Source organism: Dermochelys coriacea, chromosome 12 (genome assembly GCF_009764565.3).
Source record: "Dermochelys coriacea isolate rDerCor1 chromosome 12, rDerCor1.pri.v4, whole genome shotgun sequence".
Taxonomy (NCBI): Eukaryota; Metazoa; Chordata; order Testudines; family Dermochelyidae; genus Dermochelys; species Dermochelys coriacea.
Genome location: NC_050079.1, coordinates 11,823,595 through 11,841,060, shown reverse-complemented (window position 1 = coordinate 11,841,060; position 17,466 = coordinate 11,823,595). Strand labels below are relative to the sequence as shown.

At 40.8% G+C, this 17,466-nt stretch overlaps 1 protein-coding gene across 1 annotated transcript in view; it reads left to right on the top strand.

The window, feature by feature from the left end:
* Positions 1-17,466, top strand: part of MMP2 (matrix metallopeptidase 2) — a 54,236-nt gene that overhangs the window by 22,592 nt on the left and 14,178 nt on the right. The window contains exons 6-9 of the mRNA XM_038368193.2: positions 4,009-4,182; positions 8,922-9,095; positions 10,461-10,616; positions 14,105-14,234. Coding sequence (XP_038224121.1) covers positions 4,009-4,182; positions 8,922-9,095; positions 10,461-10,616; positions 14,105-14,234 — 634 coding nt within the window. The remainder of the gene's footprint in view (positions 1-4,008; positions 4,183-8,921; positions 9,096-10,460; positions 10,617-14,104; positions 14,235-17,466) is intronic.

The window sequence follows — 17,466 nt, the reverse complement described above, 5'->3', positions numbered from 1 at the left end:
AGTCATCAGTAGTTTCAGGTATAGTGGCACATACTTCAGTATTCCAACCCTGAGGTGACAGAAGGGGGTCCTTCATTTCTGAGGGCATGTCAATATTGCAAAGCACTCTGAGGTGCTGTGATCTAATTGCCCCAAATAAACCTTGCTGGTGCACTCTGAGAGGTACTGAGTTCACATCATCTTAGTGCGCACTAGGTACCTCTTGGAGTAGGTCAGCAGTTACACTGGGCAGTTCGAGCTCAGCTCATTAGAACATTCTAGAAATCACCCCCCTCTGGGGCACTTTGCTTCACCACGTCAGCAACCCCTCAGTCTTTCCGCCAACTTCCCCACCTCCCCGAAATCACTCCCTTATAAACTCATCAAGTTACTTTTCCTTCAAGCTGGAAAAGAGGAGTAGAGAGAACTTGCTGTTGTTACTTCTTTAAAATACTAGAGATGCTTAGATGCTGTAGGGATGATGGTTAGGTAGGTAGGTGGACAGATAGACATTCATGTATCTTGGGCTATTTCTGTGCCTAAAATTACATGGATTAGAGAATTTAAACATCTCTTCAAATGTCAAGGGGAGTTATGATTCTGAATGGCCAAAATGCTGGTGTCAATGTTTTGAAACTGAATTGGTGGTTTTGAGCTGTTTGTTTGTGATGTAATTGTTTTGCAAGATCCTTGAATAGCTATGCACAGATGTTTCTTGTTAAAGACGTGGTATTGTTCACTTATTATTCCAAGACACCATTTTCTAAAACCTAGGAATACATTCAAATACGGCAGGATTAGGAATTAACATCATGGAGTCTGTTGGGTCAAGAAAGATTTCTAATTGGCAGTAGGTTGCTCTTTTATTTCTGAAGTCAGTGTCTTTAGTTTTCCTGTAACATTATATAACCAGAGAATACATGTGAAATGATTAAAGGACTGTTTAAGCCCTGAATATGCACTGAAGGCTTTTTTAAAGCTATTTTGCCCAGAAAAAGTATAGGTATTTTAAACACTATACGTGCACCTTTCAGAATGCCAACCCAGCTGTCAACTAACATATATAAGTCAGGTTTCAGAGTAGGAGCCATGTTAGTCTGTATCCACAAAAAGAAAAGGAGGACTTGTGGCACCTTAGAGACTAACAAATTTATTTGAGCATAAGCTTTCGTGAGCTACAGCTCACTGCTGAGAACATATGGCCTTGGTTCTCATTTACACTGAAGTCCTTCGACAAGATTCTGGTAGTGTAACAGGGCTTAGGGTATAACCCACTTGAAGGCCCCTTTATATTGCCTAAGTGGTGTAAAAGGCCCTTTGTGTAAAGGAGAATCAAACCCAAAGGGTTTGTTTTGTGCAGTGGACAGGATAGGAGTAGAGAACCTTTATCCCATTTTGTGGGGCCCATGTGAAGGCCGAACTGCATCGCAGACCTGGTGCTTTGGGGAGTGGAGGGACCATGGGAAAGCTGTGCCTCAGTCCCACACACACCAGCCGGCTGAGAAATGTTCAGGGTTGAATGACCTTCCTCCAAGAGTTGAGGGTGCTGCACTCCTCACAGGTTCGATACTTAATTGTGGACTGGAAATATTTGACCTGATTCTACTTTGACTTTAGTGTAACTGTGCGTTAGCATTACTCCTGATTTACCCTGCTTTAACATCAGAATCAGGCCCTGGAGGATGCCTTGATGATAAGTAACTGTACCTTTATTTCAGTTCTCTGAGCAAGTGAAACAGTGTCTTTATTTTTCATTTACAATAAAACTCAAAGAGGCTTAAGTTTATAAAAACCCTGTAAGAGCTTTGTTGGAATGAGGGACTTTTAGCATCATGTGTCATTACCCGTGGGCAAATTGAAGAACCTTATTTTTACTGTGTCTTAATATTGTACTGAAATGGTTTTGCAACTTATCCCTGTTCAAACCAATCAAAAATTCTACTCATAGATCGAGGCTGCCAGATCTGCACCTGGAAGCCGAATATGTGGCAAATGAGTCATCCAAACAACTCAATTTTGTTTTGCTTTCCAAGTGGCATTTCTCTTAAAAATCTTTCACCAATCAAAATAAAGACTGCACTGTTTAATGTATGTGTCCTGACTAGCTCACCACCAGAATCTGAGACATAAATACTGAGTCAGACACTTGTCTTCGGCTCTGTCACTTTTGCCCAGCTCCCCCAGCATAGAGGCCATATGTTAGGACATGGCCAGAGCGTCTTGAGATCCAGAGGTCCCAGAAGGATGCAGTGCCCCCTAGAGATAGGTTTCTAATGTGGCCGATTGCAGGATCAGTGAAGCATAAATATGGCGTTAAGCCCTCCTCTCCTGGATCCTGTTCAGAGGATAGCTTGGCCAGACCAGAAGACCATGCTTGCTACATTTAAGCAATAATTTGTTCTTTTATAACTTCTGACCCAGTCCTGGAAGGTACCGAACACCCTCTCCTCAATAGGATGAAAGCACGCTAACTGGAAAGATTGGATCCTTAATGCCCTCGTCAGTCCATACTCTAACTTGGAAAGGGAGTCATCTGTGTCACAATATTTCCCTATTCAGCAGTGATGCCACACAGTTCAGTTAGCCCATAGAGCTAGAAGGGGGTTTTTCCCCCTAAAAAAAGCAGATCAAGCCAAGAAACAGTGGATATGTAAATACAGCCATCATGCTGCTTACATAACAGATTAAGCCAGGGAAAAACTAATCCCACAAATGCAAAGTGTCTGTGATAATTTTTCAGTAGTCAGAACTGGCTGAAATATAGACTTAAAAGTAACATACACGGTAAAGGAAAGATACTGTGTCCTAGGTGCAACTCTCTTACCCCCTAGATTTTAATGGTCCCTTTAGATGGATACCAGGTCGTTATCACACACATACATTACTCATTTTCACACCTATTTTTGAAAATCAGGCCAAGACCATTTAATTGCCCTTCCCTGGGCCACACAGGATGTCTGTGGCAGACCTAAGGAGATAACCCAGATCTACAGTCATAGAGTTAGTTCTGTGCCTTAACTACAAGACCCTTCTTCCACATTTATGTGATAGAAGGAGTCATGATTCTCAGGGACGATAGAAATCTTGGGAATGTTCATAAGTCATGAGGCTTGTTTATGTCGGTGGGTGAGAGGGAGGATGCAAACCTGAACTTCTTGAAGAGGAGCATCTCATGTCCAAAATTATTAACTGGTAGGGAACTCGGGAGGCATGCCCATCTGTCCCTCTTTGTCAGAGGAGTGAAGTTCAGTCTATCTAGCTTGGATATTTATAGAGTGTCAATCACTGCAGCATCAAGTGACTGTTGTGTGGGCACTCAGAAAAGTAAAGCAGAGCTACTGAGAAGTTAAAGGAAAGAAAAGTGGGATAGGAAAAATGCCAGAGTATGGTCTGCCCTGCTTGTATCTTCTATTGCAGTCTGCAGACTAAACAAACAGAGGAATGTCACATAACATGCTCATTAGGAAAATTGTCATCTAAAGCAATAGCGGCAGGCTACAAACCTGTCTACATGTTTAAGATGCTATTTTAGCAACCTCTGTAGCACAATGTAAATTAATTAGCAAAACACTAAGGAAAATAAATGGCTTCCTGGAACACTCCCTCAAAGCCTTGTCTGAAGCAGAAGTATTAGCTACAAATAGGCAGTAATATATTATGAGGCAGGGTATAAAAGATATATTGCCATAAACTTGAGTAGCCCAGTGGACTTCACTTGAGCCCATGTTAATAATTATTGTGAACAAGTCACTTAATCTCTCTGTGCCTCAGTTCCTCCATCTGTGAAATGGGGATATTACTTCCTCTCTCCCACCCTTGTCTGTTTAGCTCATGAACTCTCTGGTCTCTTACCATGCGTATGTACAGCACTGAGCACAATGGGCCCCTCATGTTATTTGGGGCCTCTACATGCTGCCATACTACACATAATTAATCAATAATGTTTTTTCTTACCAATTTCTAGTTATAATGTATATAATTATTCCTTAAAAATAGTATATTTTTTTTTCTGCTTCACTTTCACTTCAGCTCTTTTCACGATGGGTGGAAATAGTGAAGGGCAGCCATGTAAGTTCCCCTTCAAATTTCAAGGCACATCGTACGACAGCTGTACAACAGAAGGAAGGACAGATGGGTACCGGTGGTGTGGAACTACAGAAGACTACGACAGAGATAAGAAATATGGCTTCTGCCCAGAGACTGGTAAATAGACATTTGCTATGCTGGTCTAGTTTGTCATTGATCTGTATGTCATACAAGTCATTTTCCATCCTTTAATTGAAGAGTTACAAGTGGTTGAGTTAGGGGCATATGTGCTGGTATATGTGCTGATATTTCCACTTTATTGAAAATCTGCTGATTGTGGCTTCTAGGCACATGCACAATATAACCTATAGATAAGCCCGTACATAAACCTACATGAGTTTATATGCAATATAATACTAAACCAAGGCAACGTCAGTTAACAAGAATAAAGAACTACTAAATTCCCATCTGACCCTCCAACCCCCAGGAAAAACAAAAATCCTCCAGTCATTTCTGCATCTCAGGAAAAGTCAGAGAAAATAAAATAGCTGTTCAATATGCCTGGCAGGTAGGGAGCAGTGCTCTATCAGACCAAAAGGGCAGTGGATTCCAGAATTCTGTCCCCTTTACTGAGTATGCTCTTCCAGCAGGCCCCAGATAAATAAAATCTCTGGACTAACAGCCCAAGTGCTGGAAAATAGCTAGGGAGAGCTGTGCAGTACAGATCTGAACTAACCTCTTGAATTACACCCAAAAATGAATTGAGGCCTTGGTATGTCTTTTTCCTTCACCACTCTAGTCACCTGACTAGCAGTGAATATATCCATTCAGATGTAATCAGAACCACACTTGGAACATTGGACCAAAGTTCAGAGCTGAAGCTTTCCTGAGGTTTGAAAGAGTTTGCTTGCATTTTTCTAACATAAGCAAGTCGCAAATAGCAACTTTCCCAGATTCCTTGGCTCTTTCAGCTTCCAGATGGAAATGGAATTACCCACAACAGTCATATATCTGAGGTATACTGTAGGCCAACCAAAGGATGGCCCAAATTTGTAAAACCATATGCATCTAAGGTTGCATGCAATTTTGCATATAACCAATTCAGATGAAAAAATCTTGGATGCATGCACACAATCCTAGATAGCTTGCCCATGGACATCAGGAATTTGCATAGCTAAATCAGGAATGAGCATAAGCACGCATGTATGTAGGAGCATGCCTTCAACTTTTAGGGATAAATGTCTACCACTACATGGTAAATGTGGGTAGGTGATTACTTTTTAATATCCCTGAAACATGAGCTGCAAATGAAAAAAGCAGTACAAAAGAAATGTGAAACTTAAACAGCCAATGACTAATGCTTAACATTTAATTTTTTTCTTTTTTTAAAAGAGTGTTTTAACTCAGATTTAACTCAATAAACATGCCTTTATGAATTTACAACATACTAGGAAACAAATTGAAGATTATCCCTTCACTCCAGAAGAATGATCTTTCCGCTTTCTTGATGATTTTTAATGCTTGTTAACTTCAGTCTTTACTACGTAGCGTGTCACAGGGACAAAATTAGTTTAGAGGATTGTATAACTTGGCAGGGATTGTTTTTCTGAGATACAGACTAACGGCACAGTTACTCATTTAAACTGCCTATGATGGTTCATCATTCTTGGCACTTAAAGGAGCCAAGGTGAAGCCACCAAATGTTATGAAACCCAAACTAAATGTAAGCCTAACTCTAGAGCAATGGCTGGCTGATGAACAAACAGATTGACTCCATTTCCAGGCTATTTAAAAAGCCATCTCTGTTTAAAACAGGCACTTGGAGCATTTTGATTGGTTGCTGATTATTTCTGACCCTCCGAGCCACCATCCCTCTTAACAGTAAAAAAGAATGTAGAAGTATCAAACTTTGCATAACTGGTAATGGTGACAGAGAAAAATCTAAGTGATAGTTAAATGAGCAGGAGAACATTTGAACTAATATACTGAAATTCTTACACAAAACCTTAACAATATCTAGAAGTAGTTCAAACACTTACCTGTAAGGACCCTCTTTTTGTTTTTTGGACAGTATCTAGCACAGTGGGGGTCCTGCTCCAAGACTGGGGCTCCTATGTGCTCTGGTAATACAAATAATTACTAACTTTTGGGCAGACGTTACTACATAATCAGACTGTTGTGCTTTGCATTTGTTTATTGTTTATGTCTGGTTTATGCAAAATACCAATCTTCTAACTGGCCTGGTTAGTCCTGATTCCAACTCTCTATAGATTTACAGCAAATATAGGAGCTCTTTCCAAATTATGGCACAAAGCCCCCTATGCCATTCAAGCCCAGTGATGCCTCGGTACAATGGTTATGGAAGTGGAATGACCCTATGGCTTTGGCATAGATTTTGCAAATCCACAAAGCAAACCCCAAACCCTGCCATATTTAACTCTCCTATTTTCACAGCATGAAAGTTCGTACGTCTCGCATGAATCCTGTACGATCTACATGCGAGCTGGCTAAGCCAGGCTCCTGCACTGTAGCTACTCAATACCCTTCATTCCAACCTTGAGCAACAAATAGGGTGCGCTGTTCTTCAGCATCCTTTCCATGAGGGTTCTGACCACTTGGCCATATTTAAAAGCAGATCCAGCTTCCTCTCTCTCAGTGGCCCCCACTGTCCTGGTCAGACTTGTAATGCAGCACCTTTCCACAGTTCACAGCAAGACCTTGCCCTGCCTACCCAACTCCCAAGTCGGCCATCCTGGCTTCGTGCAGGAGGTAGTGACTTTCCCATTGTGTAAAGAAGAGAGTTACGCAAGGCAGGTTTGGGGTTTGCTTGGTGGATTTGTTCGTTCCATGTAGGAATGGCAAAATTAATAACATCCTAAGGCCCAAGTCTTGCATCCACAAGGGAAAATTCCACTAAACACTGAGGAATAAGGGGAAGAAACATCTGCCCTACAGGCCTATAAAGTTGGGCTGCAGCACACTATAATCAGAGTCTAGAGCAGGGGTTCTCAAACTTCATTGCACCATGACCCCCTTCTAGCAATAAAAATTACTACATGACCCCCAGGAGGAGGGAATTGAAGCCTGAGCCCACCTGAGGACCGCTGCCCCAGGCAGGAGGGCAAAAGCCTGAACCTCACGGTTCTGGGCAGGGAAGCCAAAGCCTGAACATCACTGTCCCGGGTGGGGTGACCAGAGCCAAAGCCCAAGGTCTTCAGCCCCAGCGGGGGGGCCTGTAACCTGTGCCCCGCCATTCAGGGCTGAAGCCCTCAGTCTTCAGACCTGGGCGGTAGGGCTCAGGCTTCAGCTTTGGGCCTAGCAGTGATCCACTTTGGGGTCCCAACCCACAGTTTGAGAACTGCTGGTCTAGAGGCTGGAATAGCCGTAACAGCCCATGGATAGCCACTAAGCAGTTTTATGGTCCAGTGGATCTGTTCTAGTTTTGGATGCAGTGGCCATTTCCCTGGCCTTCTCCCAATGCAGTGAGCTGTAGAGATGGTCACTATGGCATGCAAGGGAATATGGAGTCTTTTTTTTTATTGGGTCTCTGTAGCCCTTGTAAACCTGTTTCATCCACTTCAGTGCTGTAGGTGGAGGATTTGAGCATTAGGACTTTGCTTCATTTGCCTAAACGTCTTATATATTTTCCTTTTGTCCATATAAAACAAATTGTTGATATAAAATGAATGTTACTACTTGCATTAGCTTCCATTCAGGAACCATTACTACATAAACAACTAAGAATATGTGTCCCAATTAGCATTAAATCTGGACTTGGAAATATTTGTTACTGTGCTGTGTGTATTGTATGCATTATTGAACACTACTAGCTGGACTTTCATAACTGCAGGAGAATTACATATATTCCTATTCCACTAAATAATTATGTATTTAAATTTCTAAGACAATGTTAGGCTGGGCTGCCAACTATAATTTGAATCCTGTACAAGAACAAGTGACTTTACAACAGCTAGCTAGTACAGTACATGTGTTAAAAAGGCAAATGATTTTTTTAATGGGGGGAGGGTGGGGGAGTGTATTCTTTGTTTGTGATCCCTGCTTTAGAGTATAATTTCTACTTTGGGTACACACAAGTACAACTGTAGTCTTCCTGATGCACTATGCTCAAATAGACATACATGTTTGCACACACAAACAGATATACATCTCTCTCTCTCTCTCTCTCTGTATGTATGTTTACACGAGTACCATATGTAAGTGTGGGTGGATATAGTAGAGTAGGAAGACAAAAACGGTCTCCATGAGTACTAAAGGTAGAAATTTTACCCCCACAGCAAGTATCACTTATAGCGTATATCCTTTTCATTAGAGTTAGTTTAAAAACTACGGCTTTTAACTTAATCCTTTCTATCAGTACACCTCAACCATCTCAGCGTGCAAGATCTGACTTTTTGACTCCTCTAAGATCTTTTTGTCCTTAGAAGCTAATTAAACCTCAGTGCAACACTTCACAATCTGCTGATATATAACAAAATTATAAAGTTTCTATCAATAAATCTACTCGTAGAAGACACTTGAAAGCATTATCAGAAAAGATCTTATTAATTAGGCTAATACCAGGTCATTTGTTAATCAGTTCCCCCTCCAATTGCACATGCCATTGAGCTGCAGTAGAGTAACTGCTTCTTTCAAGTGGTTGCCAGTTGCAGTTTTTGTCTTTAGCTTCAGTGGCTTTAGCGGGAACAGTTAGACTTTATCTCTCTTTTCCTCTGTTGCAGGCAATTTCCTTTTCAAACTGTCATTTTCAGTCACAGTTTCCATGTTTGTTACAACAGTTCAGATTTTCCAGTTACTTTCTGGATTTAGGTATGATTTAAGAGAAGGTGATGTCAGTTTTATGTCACAAAAGCTGGTTGATTCTCTACTTATTGTATTTAAATATTGTTTCCCCATAGCAATGTCAACGGTTGGTGGAAATTCAGAAGGAGCTCCTTGCGTATTTCCTTTCACTTTCCTTGGCAATAAGTATGAATCCTGCACAAGTGCTGGACGTAGCGATGGCAAGATGTGGTGTGCTTCCAGTGGTAACTATGATGATGACCGCAAATGGGGCTTTTGTCCAGATCAAGGTAACACAGTTTCTTGAAATACTTCAAACCCTTTAACAATGTGTATTATTCCTGCCTCTGTCTCAGGCTAACCAATCATAAAAGAACATTGACCAAAATGCTGTGAGTAATGGATGTAATTGGCATGACATCCTGGATAAGTTTGGGAATGCATATTTTACTTTTGAAAATAAAAGAACACTGTCCAAGTACATCAGGCACCCAAAGTTAGGTTTTGGAAAAAGCTTGTCAAAATAAATACATAAAAATGTTTGCATGATATTTTTAAAAGACAACAAAGAAAACAGGTTTTTTAATCGTAAATGTTCCCTTAAAGCAGTGGTGGGCAACCTGTGGCCCGTGGGCCGCAGCTTGCCCACCACTGCCCTAAAGGCTAGCAGAAAAAACCCCAAAGCCCCCCAAAAACCCACATCTCTTGAAAAAGTGGGGAAAAGATTTTTTTAAATAAATACTTTTCATTTTAATAATCTTTGGTGTTATTTGTAAATAAATTAGAGATTTTTTTAAATGCAGTATTTGCAACATTTACCAATTGCTAAATTCAGGTATCTGATATACAGAAGCATTTTCCATTTTCTTACAACAGGAAATAACTGTTATATTTAGACACTGTGATTTGGTAACTGTTGGTAAAATGCTGCCCTTTTGCAATATGGATGATTTTTCACCTATCAGTAGTACTTTAGCCATACTGAATCAATGCCCTTCTGTACTAATAAGAATTATGGAGGTGATGATGTGGTGTTGACAAATATGTACTAGACTCTAAGATGGCAAACAAAATTACTACTGGTTACTAAGGTAGGTTTTAAACTCAGAAATCCAGAGGTGAAAGGCTATTGTACTAATTCTAGGCCTCCTCCCACCTAATCTTATCTTCAACTCAAGCAAGACAAATAATGAAAACAGCTATTTTGTTAAAATAAAATTAAAAAAACCAGTAGATCTGTATATCCCCTGGATGGTTTTTAATGTTTGAAAGCAAGATTCAAGGTCCAGATTGTGGTTTAATTCTTCCATGCTAAATAAATCAAACGTTTCACTTAAACTACTTCCTTCCTTCTCAGAATTACTAAGTTAATATTCAAGGGCACTTTACATGGGAGACAGTGAAAATATATGCACATGTCAACTGTACAATAGTATTTAAAAGAAATCTTTCTGCCAAATGAAATTTCCTAAGACTTGGCAACATGCATGGCATGTTTATTATTATTATATGAAATTCCACATCAAGCAATACTTATTATGGGAATCTTTTGGTGGAGTGAGGAGGAATGGCAATTTTATGGGACTAGCATAATAGATGTAGTATATCTTTATTTGGATACAAGCAAAACTGTGTTGACCCATTGTGTTCTTCAGGTTACAGTCTTTTCTTGGTTGCTGCTCATGAATTTGGCCATGCCATGGGACTAGAGCACTCTGAAGACCCAGGAGCTCTAATGGCTCCAATCTACACATTTACCAAGAACTTCAGACTGTCTCAGGATGATATTAAAGGAATCCAGGAACTTTATGGTAAAGTATTCAGCATTTATCAAAAGTACAGCCTGCTCTATTATTTTCAGATGCTATTGTAAATAATGTGCACTTCTGACCAATTAGGGATGCAAATTTCCATTTCCTCGCCTGCCTCACTCAAGATATTGTTAGTGTTCCTACTTCCCATTAATGGTACAATTCAGTAACAAGTGAAGTTCCCACTTAAGCTTCTGAGCTGTGAAAGCCCCAGAGCTGCATAGGTTAATCCCAAATCTTTAGGTGGAACTTTCAAAGGCCCTCTCTCTCTTTAGCTGTGAAACGCCATGCTGGGAATTGTGGGCTACTTGCTCTCTAACATGAAGTCCCTAACTCAGGGGTCACGACCAGGTGTCAGCGGATCATAATCTCCTTGCCCTACATATTGCTAAATGGGGTGGCCTATCCTGACTAAATGGCAGAGGGCAGTGCAAGGGTCCTGGTATGGACCCTCCACACTCTCCCCATGGCCGCAGCCCTGGGCGGAGAGGAGCTCTTTCGTTCTCCCTGCTGAGGAGTTCTGCGTCCCCCACCATGCTCCACCCCCAGTGCAGGAGGAGCTCACTCTGTAGCCCCGGGGTGGGAGAAGCTCTCTGCCCCCCCTTTTTTTTTCTATTATGGTATTTCCTCCTAACATGCAGTGCACAAACTCAGTGAGTCATACACATATCCCCATAACGTGAGGTTATGGATGCACGTGCATCTACTTGGTTTGCACATGTTCCCCCAATATGGTTAAGGAGCCCATATTTGAAGTGGATTAAAGATACAGTTCATTAAAATAGTGAATATGTAGCTGTTTATTTCTTTGTATATGATGCATGTGCATGTGTTGATATGGTTTAATGTATATAATATGTGTGTGTTTAATGTTTTCCCCCCCTCAAGAGGTTACATTTAAATTCCTGCATACACCCCTGATTCTATGGAGATATGAATGCACAGTTCTGGGAAGAACCTGGGCCTAACATGGGGGTAGACATTTCCCAAGGACAGTGTACTACCGACCATCAACCAGAGAAAACTTCATGCCAGATATTCAGCTCTCCATTTAGTCTCCTTAAAGCAATGGGGTGATAAAGGTTAATGGCTGGGTATACACTTTTCTTCTTCTGACACCAGCTAGGGAGGTCACTCTTTTAGCCTGTAAAGGACATTTAAGTCTGTACTCCAAGGGCCTTTTTTGTCGAAAAGCAATGCAAAGAAGGTAAAGCTATTTCACAGATGGAGACACACACGCCATCTTCATCCTCATACAATTGTTTTCAAAGATGGATGCTTCAGAAGATGAGCAATTCTACCTTGTTCATTAAGGGTCACTCCCTAGACTTAGATACTAGTGATTGCTGGTGGTGGTTAAAATGAAAATAAATTGTGCTGGAGGGACAAGTTACTTTTCATGAGTTTCTTGTCTCCACTGCTCAATTTAGTGATTATTCTCCACATGATAGATGTTTCTTGTTATTTGCTGATAAGTTGCAGAATGATATGTGAATAATAAACCTCCTCACCTGATTGATTTATTGATGGTGGACCAGAATTTGCTTGAATAATATGCAGTCTGTTACCGCTATCACGGTCCTATCAATAAGCCAATGATTTAGGCTGTACAACAGGAAAAACAACATGTATAGATAATGTGTGGAAGGTGATATCTGTATATACCAGATGTTTCTTGTGATTTCTGTGGGGAAGAAGGGGATATCAGATATTTGTATTCTGCGTTCATCTTTAATATTTATTTATTTGTCTCCAGAGATCATTTAAGCTTATATTTCATGGTGGTGGTTTTATGACTTTGATCAGTTAAAATCCATTCAGTCTGTACACTTGGTAAACTACTGTGTAGGGATGCAAATATCTCTGAATATAAGGCTGCTGATCAGTTTGAAAGGATCATATCATTTCTCTAGCCAGGCTTCTCACTTTTCTACCTGCATCACATCTTAATGACTGGTAAAGCCTTGATTCTGTAGTTCTGGACACCTTAGAAATGCTAATAATAATACCAAATAACTACCAGATATAAGTTCTTTATTCAAAAACCTGACTTGGATCTTCATTCTTTCCAGTTCCTGGGCTCTTTAATTACAATTATTTAATCATTTGTGTAAAGTCTGGAGAGCCCAACCAAGATTGGACCTCATTGTGCAAGGTGCTGCACATAAACGTAGAAAAAGTATCCCTGCTTGGAATATTTTACAATCTAAATACACAAGACAAAGGGATGGAAGCAGAAAAGGATGCAGCATACTACCAAAAGATTGGGAAGTGAGGCACACTAAGGTTAAGTGATATTCACAAGTTCACAGAAAAAAGGCTCTGGAAGAGCTCAGAATTCAACCCAAGTCTCTTAAATCTCAGGTCTAAGCCTTAACCAGAAGATCATCCTTCCTGCCTCTTTAAGTAACTGAAGTAATACTTTAACTCAAAGAACTTTTCATTTCTGTAAACAAACTTGTATTTGCTTTTGGGATTATGTACAGGTTTCAGAGTAGCAGCCGTGTTAGTCTGTATTCGCAAAAAGAAAAGGAGTACTTGTGGCACCTTAGAGACTAACAAATTTATTAGAGCATAAGCTTTCGTGAGCTACATGCATCCGATGAAGTGAGCTGTAGCTCACGAAAGCTTATGCTCCAATAAATTTGTTAGTCTCTAAGGTGCCACAAGTACTCCTTTTCTTTTTGGGATTATGTACATTACACATTTCCTAGCATTATTCAGAGCTACATCAAATCAGCTGGAGTCACATTTTGTTTAATAATGTAAAACCACCTGATTGCTAAGGAGCAGCCAGATGCTACACAGGCAATGCAGCTGCGGCCAAATAACAAAACAAAATGAAATCCAACAGATGGCAAAGTGCATGTTTTGAAGAGAACATTTTGATTCTTAATGAGGGGAGAAAGGCTATAAATGGCTCAAAATGGGTATTTATGACTTGCAAACTATTAGCAAGCTGGAAAAACTGCAGTACAAAAAGCTGGTATGTATAGTACTCCTTATTCAGAATTATCTGCACATCAGCTCAGATACCATGGCAATACACTGTTTTAAGAAACTTTAGTTTGTTATATTTTAAACTACGCCATCACTGAGAAAAAACATTCTCAAAGTTAATAATTGCAAATTGCTACCAAAAATTGTCTTCCCTGAAAATCTTCCAGACTAAATAGACAAGATCAACTACGGATAGGAGGGGAAATACAGGCACATAGAAGTGACATGTCTTGACAAAGGTCACACAGCAGGCTAGTGGCAGTGCTGGGAATAGACTCCTTCTGCCCCAAGACCTTCTGATCCTAATCTAATGCCCTGTCCACTGAACTACACAGCCTCTGAAACATTTTCTAATTTCCATCAAATATAACCTCCAGACAACTGAAGTGATTGCTTCCCTTAAATGATGTATAGCAGTTGGGGGTCTTCACGTTACTAAAACAACAATACACTCAAACATTACAGTATAAATCTGTTCTTCATTGTAGGAGGATCCATTGATTTTGGGCCAGATCCAGCTCCAACACTTGGACCAGTCACCCCAGTGTTATGTAAACAAGACGTTGTATTTGATGGTATCTCCCAAATTAGAGGAGAAACGTTTTTCTTCAAAGACAGGTAAGTAAGAGAAATTGCTTAATGATAAGAGGCTGCCATAAAAAAAGATGGAGAAAAGTTGTTCTCTCTTGCCACAGAGGGCAGGACAAGAGGCAATGGGTTCAAACTACAGCACAGAAGATTTAGATTAAATCTCAGGAAACAATTTCTAACTGGAAGAACAGGAGGACAATGGAACAGACTGCCTAGGGAGGTTGTGGAAGCTCCTTCACTGGCGATTTTCAAAAGGAGGCTGGAGCATATGTGGATCTTGGCAGGGGTTTAGACTAGATGACCCTTGTGGTCCCTTCAAACCCTGTGATTCTATGATTACTTGGAGCAGGAGGAAAGTTTGTGCTATACTGTCAAAGCAATTCTGTAAAATTCTGGTCGAAAACTGGAATTTCCATCAAAGGGAAAATCCAAAATTCTGAACAAACTGAATGTTCTGTTTCAGAACAAAGTGGAAATGGTGAAATTTCCAGTGGAAAGGAAATCGGGAGGAGGGGGGGATTTAGAAATAATCTTGTTTGTTTGTTTAAATGACAGGGAGCCAGGAACCTAGAAGTCCTAGGAGCCTCAGATTTTCAGGGCTTCTAGGCTCTCTTCTGCAGGTTTGGGAGGTTTGTCTAGAGCTGGAGCTGCCAAGGGCTTCAGGCTCCCATCTCTGCAGTAGCTTGGGCTCTGCCACAGGGAGCCTGGAAGCTCTCGGGTCCCCAACTCAGAGACGGTCAGAATGGAAGGGGTGCTCCAAGAGCCACTGGCCTTGGGAGCCTGGACTTCCCAGCAGCACGCCAGCAGCAGGTAAAGTGGCAGGAAACCAGACAGGGTTCCATTGGAACCCATTTATGTTTTGCCAGAAGTTCATTGAAACAAATATATTTCTGCAAAATAGTTCAGTTTTGATGAATCAGTCATGAAAAAACGTTTAGTCAGAAAATTCCCAACCAGCTCTAGTTGGGGGAGTATAAACAGCACCTTTGTGCTCCCCACCCACCATTGCTTAGTTACACCAAGCATTCGCTGGCTATAGCGAAGGTTCTGGCCATGTGCATATAGCGTGTGTGTGTGTGTGTGTGTGTGTGTGTGTGTGAAACTCAAACACAACAGCTCAGATTTAGGACTAGAAAGTGAGCCTGGCCAAACTATCCAATGGAACTGACCCATCCAATTTCGATGTCTGCGAGTTGCAAAAAGTAACACAAAATAAAAGAGTGAAAAGTACGCTCATTGTTCCAATAATCCAATGCTTGATTATTGCCACAAAAACAGAGAACTCTGTTATACTGGAGAGTAGACTAAATAATCACAATAGCTCTTTCTGTCTTTAAATCTATGAACCCAGCTTATGTGTTTATGTACATGATATGTGTGGAGGAGTATATATATATGCACATTCACACTCATTTGTGCTTGAATAAATTCAGTTTAGAAATTATGCTTTTTAATAATAGCTAAAAATGTAAAAACGAATCTAACTTGTTTAAAAGAACCAGACTCCCTTGTTTAAAACTGCTTATGCAGAGCTGTAAAATATGAAATTGGCATGAATCGGAATGTCAATGGTTATATTATTGTCCCAGATAAACAGGCACAAAGGCCATTTTTCCAGCAGTACTGGAAACCACAACAGCTATGTGCTCGGCTGAAACACAAGAGACTTGGATGCACTGAACAGAACTAAATAACCAACTGGGCATGCTCACAAAATATCTGCAGTGGAGCTTCCAATCTCAGGCCATTCAATAATCATTTGTGCCTGCTGGTGTTGTATGCCCAGAAATCTCCTCCACGTTTAATTTTCAGCTGAAACACTTTTGATTTTCTGCGAAATAATATTGCCTAAGCCATGTTCTTTGATCATCCTTTTGGAGAAAAAGATAGAGCAGAAGGGAGAAGCTACCTCTTGGGGCCTGATTCACCACTATGTAACTCCAGTGGTATAACACGCATAATTTAATGGATTTACTCCCACTTTATATGCATGTAAGATCAGAATCAAGGGCCAAGGTTCGGAAGATTTAACTTTTTCTCTGTTACTGGGTTTCTGGTTGAGTAACAGAGACTGGGGTGACAGATGGAGGAGAGAGGAACACAGTAAAGAAACTATGAAGACAACTCTCGCTGAAGCTCCTTTGTGGTGCTATCGGTATAAGGGGCCTCAGGAAATTTCCCTTGGGAAGGAATCTCTGCTGGCATTGGGGCACATAGAAGTTCCTGTGCTATTCCTTTCAGCCCCCCCCCCCCAAAGTAGGTATGGCAGGGTTTCCCTACAATCTGGTGATGAGCAGCTGCCAGAATGGTCCCTTGTGGGCTGTGGGCAGTTGCACAAGCAGTCAATGGATGGCAAACATTGCAGAAAGCCACCTTTGGACCATTCCATGCCTGAGCTGCAAAGGGTTGGACCCCAGGACCTGAACCACTTCCTGTTTACCATGCATATGGCACACACTTCTGCTAGCCTCGATATTTCAGGGCAAGCCTTAGCTCAGGCTTCCTTTTAGCTAAACACATGGTCTTTCAATAAAGTCAATCACCTTTAAACAAAACAACAACAAACTTTAAATGCAGGGGGAAAAAATCTCTGGAGTCAAATTTGTTTCATGGCACAAAAGTAACTTGAGATGTTTGCAAAACCTGCCTGACTGGTGACTAGCTCATTCCATTTCTGAACTGTGATATTAAAATTGGTACTCCAGTGCCACACGTATCATTTTTAGCACCCAATTGTCAGCCAGACCTCCATTTTTGCCAATGGACCCCCAAGCCAGCCTCCATTTTTGCCAATGGAATATTGCTGGTGTAAATGGGTAGTCATTTCGGCCCAGATTTGTAAAGGTATTCATGTGTTCAACATTGCAACACCTAACTGACTTAGTGGTCTAAGTACCATTTTCAAAAGCGATTTAGGCGTTTAGATTCTAAGCCCCTTTGACTTTCAGGTCCTGATTCAGGAAAGCACCTTAGTACTGCACTGGATATTAATATTGCACAAAAATACAGCCATAATTATTTTCTGGTACAAATGGAGTTCACAAATAGAGGCCATCTCTGAAAACAGATTCTACTAAAAACAGGTTTCAGAGTAGCAGCCGTGTTAGTCTGTATTCGCAAAAAGAAAAGGAGTACTTGTGGCACCTTAGAGACTAACAAATTTATTTGAGCATAAGCTTTCGTGAGCTACAGCTCACTTCATCGGATGCATTTGGTGGAAAATACAGAGGGGAGATTTATATACACACACACAGAGAAC